This window comes from Ranitomeya variabilis, chromosome 1 (assembly GCF_051348905.1).
Source record: "Ranitomeya variabilis isolate aRanVar5 chromosome 1, aRanVar5.hap1, whole genome shotgun sequence".
NCBI lineage: Eukaryota > Metazoa > Chordata > Amphibia > Anura > Dendrobatidae > Ranitomeya > Ranitomeya variabilis.
The window spans coordinates 323,318,713-323,331,448 of record NC_135232.1 but is presented as its reverse complement, the minus strand read 5'-3'; the positions used below and the strand labels follow the sequence as shown (position 1 = coordinate 323,331,448).

Here is a 12,736-nt window from a genome sequence, read left to right as displayed (position 1 = left end):
ACAACTTTTGGGGTCCAATTTCTTCTCTGCGGTTTTGAGCACCATGAGGGGTGCAGTTTTTAGAATGGTGTCACACTTGGGTATTTTCTATCATATAGACCCCTCAAAATGACTTCAAATGAGATGTGGTCCCTAAAAAAAATGGTGTTGTAAAAATGCGAAATTGCTGGTCAAATTTTAACCCTTATAACTCTCTAACAAAAAAAAATTTTGGTTCCTAAATTGTGCTGATGTAAAGTAGACATGTGGGAAATGTTACCTATTAAGTATTTTTTTAGTGACATATCTCTGTGATTTAAGGGCATAAAAATTCAAAGTTGGAAAATTGCGAAATTTTCAAAATTTTCGCCAAATTTCCATTTTTTTCACAAACGCAAGTTATATCGAATAAATTTTACCACTATCATGAAGTACAATATGTCACGAGAAAACAGTGTCAGAATTGCCAAGATCCGTTGAAGTGTTCCAGACTTATAACCTCATAAAGGGACAGTGGTCAGAATTGTAAAAATTGGCCCGGTCATTAACGTGCAAACCACCCTTGGGGGTAAAGGGGTTAAGGGTAGGTTAATTTTAACATTAAGAGATAGAATATCAAAAATAAAATCCAGTGAGTTTGCAGTGAGAAATAAGTATCTGATCCCTCTGGTAAACAAGACTTAATACTCGGTAGCAAAACCCTTTTTTGGCTAGCACAGCAGTCAGACGTTTTTTGTAGTTGATGATGAGGTTTGCGCACATGTCAGGAGGAATTTTGATCCACTCCCCTTTGCAGATCATCTCTAAATCATTAAGATTTTGAGGGTGTCGCTTGGCAACTCGGAGCTTCAACTCTCTCCATAAGTTTTCTATGGGATTAAGGTCTGGAGACTGGCAAGGCCACTCCATGACCTTAAGGTGCTTCTTTTTGAACCACCAAAAAATAAAGAATAAAAATAAAAAATATGGATATACTCACCCGTCCGGCAGCCCCTGGACCTTACCGATGTAACCGGCAGCCTCCGTTCCTAAGAATGCAGTGAGTTTAGGACCTGCGATGACGTTGCGGCTTGTGATTGGTCGCGTGAGCGGTCACGTGACCAATCACAAGCCGCGACGTCATCGAAGGTCCTTCACTGCTCATTCTTAGGAACGGAGGGTGCCGGTTACATCGGTAATGTCCAGGGGCCGTCGGAGGGGTGAGTATATCCATATTTTTTATTTTAATTCTTTATTTTTTACATGAATATGGATCCCAGGGCCTGAAGGAGAGTTTCCTCTCCTTCAGACCCTGGGAACCATCCAGGATACCTTCCGATACTTGTGTCCCATTGACTTGCATTGGTATCGGGTATCGGTATCGGCGATATCCGATATTTTTTGGATATCGGCCGATACCATCCGGTACCGATACCTTTGAGTATCGGAAGGTATCGCTCAACACTAGTTGTGGTTAGGGTTGGGATTAGGGGTGTGTTGGGGTTAGGGTTGTGGTTAGGGGTCTCCAAACGCGACATGGCTCCACCATTGATTCCAGCCAATCTTGCATTCAAAAAGTCAAATGGTGCTCCCTCCCTTCTGAGCCCCGACATGAGCCCAAACAGTGGTTTACTCCCAAATATGGGGTACCAGCATACTCAGGACAAACTGGACAACAACTTGGGGTCTAATTTCTCCTGTTACCCTTGTGAAAATAAAAAATTGCTAGCTAAAAAATCATTTTTGAGGAAAGAAAAATCATTTTTTATTTTCACGGCTCTGCGTTATAAACGTCTGTGAAGCACTTGGGGGTTCAAAGTGCTTACCACACATCTAGATAAGTTCCTTAAGGGGTCTAGTTTCCAAAATGGGGTCACTTGTGGTGGGTTTCTACTGTTTAGGCACATCAGGGGCTCTGCAAACACAACGTGACCCCCGCAGACCATCCCATAAAAGTCTGCATTTCAAAACATCACTACTTCCCTTCCGAGCCCCGACGTGTGCCCAAACAGTGGTTTACTTCCACATATGGGGTACCAGCATACTCAGGACAAACTGGACAACAACTTTTGGGGTACAATTTCTCCTGTTACCCTTGTGAAAATAAAAAATTGCGGGCTAAATATAATTTTTGAGGAAAGAAAAATGTTTTTTATTTTCATGGCTCTGCTTTACAAGCTTCTGTGAAGCACTTGGGGGTTCAAAGTGCTCACCACACATCTAGTTAAGTTCCTTGGAGGGCCTGGTTTTCAAAATGGGGTCACTTGTGGGGGAGCTCCAATGTTTAGGCACACAGGGGCTCTCCAAACGCGACATGGTGTCCACTAACGATTGGAGCTAACTTTTCATTCACAAAGTCAAATGGCACTCCTTCCCTTCCAAGTCTTGCCATGTGCCCCCACATGCGAGATATCACTGTGCTCAGGCGAAAAATTGCCCAACAAATTTTAGGATCCATTTCATCTTGATGCCCGTGTGAAAAAGAAAAAATTGAGGCTGAAAGAACTTTTTTGTGAAAAAAAAGTACTTTTTCATTTTTACGGATCAATTTGTGAAGCACCTGGGGGATAAAAAGGCTCACTATGCACCTAGATAAGTTCCTTGGGGGCCTAGTTTCCAAAATGGGGTCATATGTGGGGGAACTCCAATCTTTAGGCACACAGGGGCTCTCCAAACACAACATGGTGTCCGCTAAAGATTGGAGCCAATTTTTCATTCAAAAAGTCAAATGTTGCTCCTTCCCTTCCGAGCCCTGTCGTGCGCCCAAACAGTGGTTCTCCCCACATATGGGGTATTGGCGTACTCAGGACAAATTGGACAACAACTTTCGGGGTCCAGTTTCTCCTTTTACCCTTGGAAAAATAAAAAAAATTTTGCTAAAAGATCATTTTTGGGACTAAAAAGTTAAATGTTCATTTTTTCCTTCCATGTTGCTTCTGCTGCTGTGAAACACCTGAAGGGTTAATAAACTTCTTGAATGTGGTTTTGATCACCTTGAGGGGTGCAGTTTTTAGAATGGTGTCAGTTTGGGTATTTTCAGCCATATAGACCCCTCAAACTGACTTCAAATGTGAGGTGGTCCCTAAAAAAATGATTTTGTAAATTTTGTTGTAAAAATGAGAAATCGCTGGTCAAATTTTAACCCTTATAGCTTCCTAGCAAAAAAAAATTTGTTTCCAAAATTGTGCTTATGTAAAGTAGACATGTGGGAAATGTTATTTATTAACTTTTTTGTGTCACATAGCTCTCTGGTTTAACAGAATAAAAATTCAAAATTTGAAAATTGTGAAATTTTCAAAATTTTCACCAAATTTCCGTTATTTTCACAAATAAACGCAAAAATTATCAACCTAAATTTACCGCTATCATGAAGCCCAATATGTCAAGAAAACATAATCTCAGAATCGCTAGGATCTGTTGAAGGGACACTGGTCAGAATTTCAAAAAATGGCCAGGTTATTAAGGTCAAAATAGGTTAGTTCATGAAGGGGTAAATGCAGGTAACAAGTTGAATAGGAGCGTCTAACTGGTCTGTAGGAGCCAGAAGTCTTAATGGTTGGTAGGGGATCAAGTACTTATTTCTCACTGCAAAATGCAAACACATTTATTTAATTTATACAATGTGATCTTCTGGATTTTATTTTGGATATTCTATCTCTCAATGTTAAAATGTTAAAATTAACCAACCTTTAAAATTTTAGACATTTCATGCCTTTGTCTGTGGGAAAACCTGCAAAATCAGCAAGGGATCAAATACTAAAAAAAGAACAAGGAGTCCTAAAAGAGATTATGTGGTCCCACAGCACCTTTATCATAACATAATCGAGTTTATTTAGTATTGTTGAACAACTGTTACTAGGGCACTTTGGAGAAATGGCTGTAACGCTGATTCCACCCCATCAAATCAATGTAACACTGAGCTGTTAATGTATTTGGAATGAAGACCGCAGTGTCTAGCTACAGTACATTATGCCACCCTTGGGAGTAGAACTGGTGTGAAGTTCACTTCTTAAGGCTTCTACATGGTGTTGCCCATATGCTTTCCATACCAATTTCGGGTTTTCATTGCATCGAATACAAAAAAAGAACTTGTAGCTGAAGAGGATAAACCTCCACTGCAGTCTTGGTCTGCACCATATTAGCCTACGAGAGTGGTTGCGTGGGGTCAATGAAACATCTGTAAGGTGGCCAGGATGGTAGTCGTGGCAATGAGCTGTAGTGTTCCCACACCCTGGCACCCCACAAAGGAAACATAATGTCCCATCTGTTGTATGTGAAATGTGCGCAGCAGGACACTTACAGTAAACACTGGGATTCCCTCTGGCTCCATATTCTTGGCTTCCGATTCCAGGATTGCACAAACAACTCCAGACTCCATGTCCATACTTAACAGTTCAACTTTACTTGAAAATAGGGTTCTTCTTACAGATGCAGCACAGTTTACACACAATGGCATTCCAAGAGCTTTCCTTGCCTTCTCTGACAACTTCCTTCCAGAAGATACTTATAACCCTGTCTCGTTTGACAATCTCTGTCTCTCCCGGCAATCTCTGCCTCTTCTGACAATCTCTGTCCCGCAGATTCTCCTTTCGCTTCTGCAGTATCTGTGCCCTTAGGTCCACCAACTTCCTCCCATTCCCCTGGTCCGGTTTTAATAGGGAAACATGAAAGGTGCGCTCAACTCTGTCTAGTCCCTGGCCGTAGGCCCGGATACTCCTTGGAATGGTTACCACATAAGATGGTGACCACTTGCATACTGCTCAGCCTGGGGACCATTCTTGCCTCAGCAACTTCTCTCCCACGGCTCTCTGTCTGCTCTCTCTCATTGCTGTGTCACTACTCCCCACTAAACAGGAAGTTCCTTCACTATCACCCACTGCTCTGTACTACACCCATCTGTAACTCCTCCCTGTCTGGAAAACCCCTTATGCTCTCATTCCCTATCTCTATGGTGCCCCACTAATCTATTCCTAAGATTCTCCTATTCTACTGCTACCCTTCTATTCTATCTCCTATAGCTTTCCCCCAACCCTATGCACAATACATGTAAAGTACACACACATTAAAATGACAATAAACAAATACATTAACATTCATAAACTCTATGGGACTGCACGTCTTTAATGTGAACCCTGTTCAAGGAGGGGGAAGCACACGACGGCCTCTGTCACCACTTACACATCTGTAGCTTGACGTCTGACTCGTAGCCCAATGTTGTCCAAATGCTTCACTGGTTGATGCCTTCTGTAACGCCCATCTTCATTCAGTGAAGTAGACATTTTTACAAAGCGTCTCAGGAGCCATTTTTCCACACGACAACACCAGGCCTCATGCTGCTTGTGCTACTGTGAACAGCTTGCGATGCCTAAACGTGCTACCGTGGCTTACTGCGCCTCTGAACTTGTTTCCCATCAAGCTTTTCTGTGACGTCATTTTTTGGCAATTACAAAGGTGGCTACCATTAGCAAATCTTAATGATTTGCATGTCCAAGTGCATTTCTCATACAACGATTAATTACATCATTGTAGAATTCTAAAGCTTGTAATTGCATGTATTACTGCACATGGTGCTCATACTCAATACTAAATAGATTGAGAGATTTTGAAAATGTTTCCATATTTTTTCATTTGTATATCATTAACATGTTTTTAAATCCTGTGATTTCCATTATTTCACAACTTGTCAACCATGCACACTATGTAAAAAAGATAAGATAATATTATAAGATCATGTTATAGGTTAAAGGACACACAAGCAAAACAAACTCCACATTGATACCGTCATCAAAGTATCCTTACCAACTATATTTGAGTTAAAGACTTCATCTGTTTGCAAATCAATCATTCTTTGTCTGGCCCTTTCTCTAAATATATAATCGCCATGCATATTAAAGGTCTCAAAACATTATATAGTATATCAGTGCAAACAGGGACCTTCTATGCAACCCTATCTATACATCCATATGTGCCATCAAAAGATATTTGCATATTTCAACCACGTTATATGTCTTAAAAGGCGGGTGGGTGAATTGAGGTTAGAGTGCTGAGACCTAGTATTCACAATCACAGGCTGACACTGCAGAAGAAAACTCATGTGCGAGAACCGTATATGGATCCTTTGCAGTCCAATAGTTCATCGTAATGCTAAATTCTACCTCCCTTGAAGGTGGAAATTGGCCCCCTAATCTCTTGGACCCTTGTGTGTCTGCACAGGTTGTCCAATGATATGCCTGCCCCTTTTCACTATCGCCAGTTGCATCCCAAACTTTTAATGTTTGGCATAGATAAAACCTACCTAGACATGTATTTCATGTATGTACCATATGTTTTTATATTATGAGTATTAAATCATAGCATTATCCACGCCAGGATATATATCCTTTGCCACCTCCTTTGCCTCAAGGAAGCTGTTCAAACATTCTCTTTCCTGGCTCTTATGATTTTATCTAGTTTTCTTGCCTGTCTCACTATAAAAAGAAACAATATTGGGATGAGACAATAAGGCTCTAAGTGGGGAGGGATGGTTGTTTCTCCCTGTAATGAAAAGCATGAATAGCATGAGACCTGTCAAAGTCTTATGCTCCCATGAAATGGATCTAAGTTGACTATTTTTGGTTTCTTGGGATATCACGTGCAGATGAATTGTTGATCATAATTTTTACATATCAGAACACAGAGCTCATTGTCCTAATACAGTATATCATTAGCTTTGGGTTATATTTCATGCCCTCAAAAGTAAAAGGGACAGGCATAATGAGTGTTGCATACCAATACAAAATAATTATAAAAGCAATGTCTAATTATTTAATGCAAAGGCATTAAACTAACAACATGTAAGGTTTAATTGCCAATAGGAAATAATACAAAGCTGAAAAACTACTAAAAGGATTCATGTATCCAGTTACCGTATATTTTTTTACTTTTTTATATCTTTATCACACCACTGCAGATCTGGAATCAGATGACCCTACACTATCCAATGATGTGACCCCGGACTCTCTGAATACTTGCGGTTCTGGAGGAACAGGAGGTGGAATTGGATGCATTAGTAGGGCAGGCATGCACTCACCACCACCCAGACGATCCTCAGATCATGACATAAATGGAACTTTCATCAGCCAGCCATCTCGGTTTATTCCACTTGGGGGCTCACGCTTCCTTGAGTGTCCCAGTATACGTATAACAAGTGATTCACCCTCAAATAGTGATGGAGAACAAGAAGAGCAAAGCCAAACAGACATGTGGGATGAGAGACCACATCGTGATCAACTTTTCTTACCCCCAGATCCATTTGTGTATCGAGACTCTTTTCTTAGCCGCAGTCCAGCAAGTAGCCATTCCTCATGGAGCATTCTTTCTTCAGAAGCATCCTCTTGTGATTCTCTTGGACAAATGTGTGAAGAGGTGGAAAGAGAGCTTAATGAAGCTGCATCTCGTTTCACACTGACTTCTCCTCTTGGATCACCAAGAGGTTCACCAAAACCCTGGAGTGTCCATAACGATGAATTTTGGCAAAGTGGTCCTTCAGGCCCTTCAACTTCATCTCGAGAAGAACTGTTGTCACCATATGCTCAAGGCCAAATTTCAAGGCCTACGTCACCATGTGGCAAAAGAAGGTACTCAAATTCTAATGAAGATAGTATCCATCATACCAGCTCACCTTCCCCTTCTCCATCACGTAGGGGAAGCCTGGGAGATGAAAATCTGTCTTCTGAAGCTGAGGCTTCTCCTAAGCCATCAGAGCACAGCCAACAAACAATAGCATCGTCTCAAGAAAGAGGAGATAATATTCCACAAAAAGCCAGAAGAACATCAGCAGAACAAACTGTTGCCCCTGTTAGAACTGAGGAATCATCCAGTCCTGCAAAGACTTTTTCCGCTGGAGCATCTGTATGTGTAAGTGACGAAAACAATGTGATGTTCCCTCAAACCAGGAAAGAAAATGTAGGGATGGATTATTTGGCTGTGCCTTCAGCATTGGCCTGGTCTAAAGCAAGAGTTGGAGGACAAAGTCCAATTTTTAGGTAAAGCTTAAAATTGTGTCACTATCTTTATATGAAGATTAGTCTGTGTTGAATCCCATAATTGTTAAAGTGTTACAAAAAAGTTTGTATAATTGATAATTATTAATTAATTGACATGGAAAATATTTTAAACAATTACATTAGTTACCGTATGTAATTTGTGTTCAGGTCATCCTCTTTACCACCACTAGACTGGCCACTGCCCTTCCAGTATGAGGGTTTGGAACTGAGAATAGAGGTACAACCAAGGACTCATCATCGAGCTCATTATGAAACAGAAGGAAGTCGGGGTGCAGTGAAGGCTTCACCTGGTGGACATCCTATTGTTAAGGTAATATTGAAATACTGCAGCCACATTTCTATACTATATCTTTTACTGAAGTTTCAACCTAGGCCATCTTGGAATATTTCCTTTAAAAGCTGTAACCCCTTTCCATATGCTCTATAAGGTTATATACTGTAGACATTATAGGCGTGTATCACATACTAAAGACCATTCTATATGGTCTTTTATGAGATGCAGACTAAGCATGTAACAATGAGTAAAAGATCCAGCTCACCATCATAGGATTCCCATATAGTTCGGAGCATGAAGGGCGTCCTTGTCTGGATGCAATCAGTGGCAGGAAAAAGAAGAAAATCCAGCTTCACAAACTTTTAAAAATATACATATATATATTTTTTATTAGTGAATTATCAGACTCCAGTGAAAAAAATTAGTTACAATTCCAAAGTCATAGATTGGCTACAGGATCCATTGAGAATTCATAGCATAGATGTGCGTTTAACATCCTTAGTCATGGTAATAACTGACCGTTGCTGGTGTGTTTATATAGTGGTTTGAACAGGCCTGCAGAGTGGCAACCTAATTAGTGTGCACAGGAGTAGAGAGGAGCGTATATTTCAATGTTCGGTTCAGATTACAATTGCTGAATTTGCAATATTCACCAATTTATTCTCTGAACATAGCCGAACACCACTGGAGTTAATGGTAGGCAAAAACAAACAAATACGCAACACCTTCAAATGGGCCCAAAAGCTGCCAAGGCACATCAAATTAGGGGCAGACACAAAGAAAGTGGCTTCAATTCACCCGCAGTACAAACTTTAGAATGTCACGGCAGCAATCAGCCATGCATGAGGTATCAGGGTCTGGGCCAGCATTTACAGCTTTGAATTGAATGTCAAACTAAGACGAGGTGGATGAGGGCTCAGTGTACCCCTGCTGTGATGGGAGCCCTGATACCACATGCAACAGCTCCAGCTGCTTTGATGCTCAACCACACTCAGGTGGCACAAATATCAGTTTAGTAGGCTACTGTTGTCAGAAAAATGTAAGGACAGCAACATGGGTAGTTGACTCAAAGGTAGTGGAGGACATCCAGTCTCAGAGGCCTACTGCTACAGGCAACACACATGAAGGAGACCCAGTCATGAGTGTTCACATTTCAAACAATTAGTGGCAAACATCAACAAAGTGGCATCAATTTCACAAGAGTAGAAATAGTATAATAGGGACCGACACATCTTCCACTACAACCAACAGAGATCAACAATGACTGTTCACATTTCAACAAATTTGTGTTAACATCTGCAGCAGCAACAGTAGGCACAGAAGCCAAACTAAAGATATCACAAACTGCAATTACGCAAGATTATTGCAACACATTAAAAACTACAACATTGCCTAGCCTGTACAGTCTGCGATTGGGGTGCAAAAGTCCTTGGAGATCCAAGATTTGTTCATCTTGATGAAAGTTAGGTGGTCTACACTTTCAGGAGACAGCTGGCTGCACTTATCCATCAGGACACCAACTGCAGTGCCAAAGACTCATTTTGAGAGAATATTGGTATGATAAAACCTCCAAAGCAAGAGAGGTGAGCTCAGGCCACTCATTCAAGTTTTGAAGACCAAAATATGAAAGAGTCCAAACCCTCCCTGATGGTATTGATATTCAGTCCTAGATATTCCTGCACCATCCTCTCCATCCGTTCACCACATGTCAGACTTGGACTCTGTTGTGCTGGTGCACAAGGTGGTCTACAAAATGTGTCAAAGGACTCAGAAATTGCTTCTCCACTACTACTACTGCTGCTGCTGCTAATGTTTTGGCTTTGACAAATTGACATGCCGGAGGTTTGAAGTCTAGAGCTGTGATGCACACTGTGTGCCTCACTGCAGTCTTGGGGAAAACCTCCCTTTAGGTTGTGTAAAAGCGCGTTTCAATACTCCAGCATTCGCGGGTCCCTTTCCAGGGCGGGAAGAATCTGGCAAAATTTTGTCTTATAACGTGGATCTAACAGAGTGGCAACTCAGCAGTCAGCACTATTTTGAATGATAATTATACGGGGATCATGTTGCATATAGTGCAGCAAGAAGGCACTCTTATGTCGGGCTCTTCCATGAGGTCCAAACCCATGATGTGTTGGTGGCTGGGTAACACTGATACATGTTTCCTCTGCCCACTCCCGCCAACCACGAACAACAGAGAGGGGATGATTATCCTTTTCATCTTCTGACAGCTCGCCCATCACCTCTTCTTCCTCCGTTTGTTCCTCAGATCTTGTACCTTCACTAAGAGTTTGTCTGGTATCACCAGCCTTCCTTGATTGCAGTAATCCACCCTCCCTTGGCACCCGCCTGTGTGAGGACAGTCTGGAACTTTGAGACAATGTTATCCCTTCCGCATCCTCCTCTGCTTCCTCCTCTTCCTCTGGGACCACCACCTCCTCCCACATTCTATTCAAAGTCTGCTCCAGCATATAGATGACCAGAATAGTGATGCTGATGATGGCAACAAGTGCAAAGTGGAATTCCACCGTGTTGGCACATCGCATATGAACCTGTTAACTGGCATGGACAATGACCTCTGTATAGATGCAAGACAATGACCTGAGGAGTGCGAACAGCGGAAGTGAGCATACAGCTTCCATACTTTCTCCAGCGGCTCACCCAAGCCAGGATAGTGGCAGAGAAAATGCTGTACCGCCAGGTTGAGGATGTGAGCCATGCAAGGTACATGTGAGTTTGCATCGGAGTTGGGCTGCTACCAGGTTCGCAATGTTATCGGACACGACCTTCCCTCCAGGTTCACTGGAGACAGCCATTGCTCAAACTCGGCCTGGAGAGCAGTCCACAACTCTTCAGCTGTATGACTGTGATCTCCAAAGCATATCAATTTTAACACTGCCTGATTTGCCTTGGCTGCGGAGTACAGAGATGTGGACATTCGCTCTGCACTGTTGGAGCTGATGTCTCATTAAGGCAGAGGTTGTGGAGGAAGCAGAAGCAGTGGAGGAAGTGTAAAATATAGAGGTTTGTTCTGCAAGCCTTGGGGATTCCAAGACTTGTGGAGTAGCACCTTCCCTGTCTGCCACCAGAGTCACCCAGTTCCCAGTCATTGAGATGTAACGCCCTTGGCCATGCTTACACGTCCAAGTGTCTGTGGTGAAATGCACCTTGGCAGACATAGATTTAGTCAAGGAATGAGTGATGTTTTCTGCGACATGCTGGTGTAGTGCAGGCACAGCTTACTTAAGAGAAGCAACTGGGCAACTGCTACTCGGGGACTGCGACGGCCATCACCTTTCAGAAACCATCTGTATCTGCCAGGCGGAAAGGCAGCATTTCCGTGGCCAATAGATTGGAGATGTGGGGGTTCAACCTCTTAGCTTTGTCATGTGTAGGAGGAAGCAATCTTTTAAGTGACCACAACTGCGGGATCGTGGACTGGCTGCAGTGCTGAGAGAGGGCGGAGTGTGGTGAACCAGGCAACCTGCTGGACCTTGAGCAAGGTGCAGACAGATTGATAAAGTTGTGGTGTGCTCGTTCTTTGAGATCTGTCAAAAACAGCAAGCATATCTGCTTCCGTTACAGCTGACAGGTTCTCACTCAGCCTGACTGGAGCAGGTAAACAACCTGAGGTTCTGCGGTTGGAGACCTGCGTCACAATACTTGCCACGGTAACAGAGGAGAAAGAAGCAGCAGATGCGATTAATGGGGCAACTGATGGTTGTTGAGGCCCGCTGGTCCACATTTTTGCACAATGGAATTCCCAGAGTAACGCATATTGATTGCGCATGTGAATGTTCATGCATGTAGTAGTCAAATTATTGCACTTTTACACTCTACTCAGTTTTTTTGCAAAGCTGGCAAATTACATGAGTTCGCTCATCCTTTGCGGTGTCAAAAAAGACCCAGGCTAGGCAACCCTTGCCGCCCCGGCAAGCTGCAGACCTGTGAACACTGCTGGCCACAGCCACAGTTGTGGCTGAGGATGCATTGCTCATAGTGGCTGCATCACTATGTGTCTGCACTGTATGGTGTAACGTAAGCTCCCTGTCTTCCACCTCCACCTCCTCAGATGACCTACTCAGCTGCATGCCTCTGTGTTCATGCCAAGTGGGATCTACCATCTCATCATCATCATCCTCTGTGTTATCACATTCCTCACCCTGGGAGTCAGCCTCCTCCTCTTCCTGCCCTGACAGTACATAGTAGTCTGCGTGAGCCTTAGATATGAGTTTCATCAGGATCACCTTTCCACTGGGGTTAACATCTGGTGACAAGGGTCAGGATGCTGCTCAGACTCTACTTCGTCCTGCCCTGGATCCAAGCTAAAAAAAATTTGGGCATCAGTGCAGATGATTTCCTCCTCTTGACTCTGTGAAGCTTTTGAGTACATTTCTGATGCCCATGGCATAGAAAGTGTGAACACCTCGGCAGACTCACCCATCTGTGGTTCCCTACAGTC

At 42.8% G+C, this 12,736-nt stretch overlaps 1 protein-coding gene across 3 annotated transcripts in view; it reads left to right on the top strand.

The window, feature by feature from the left end:
- The window catches only part of NFATC4 (nuclear factor of activated T cells 4), a 138,305-nt gene that overhangs the window by 42,070 nt on the left and 83,499 nt on the right, over positions 1-12,736 (top strand). For all 3 annotated transcript variants that reach the window (XM_077298254.1, XM_077298264.1, XM_077298247.1), the window contains exons 2-3: positions 6,908-7,982; positions 8,151-8,313. In XM_077298254.1, the coding sequence (XP_077154369.1) occupies positions 6,908-7,982; positions 8,151-8,313 (1,238 nt within the window). The remainder of the gene's footprint in view (positions 1-6,907; positions 7,983-8,150; positions 8,314-12,736) is intronic.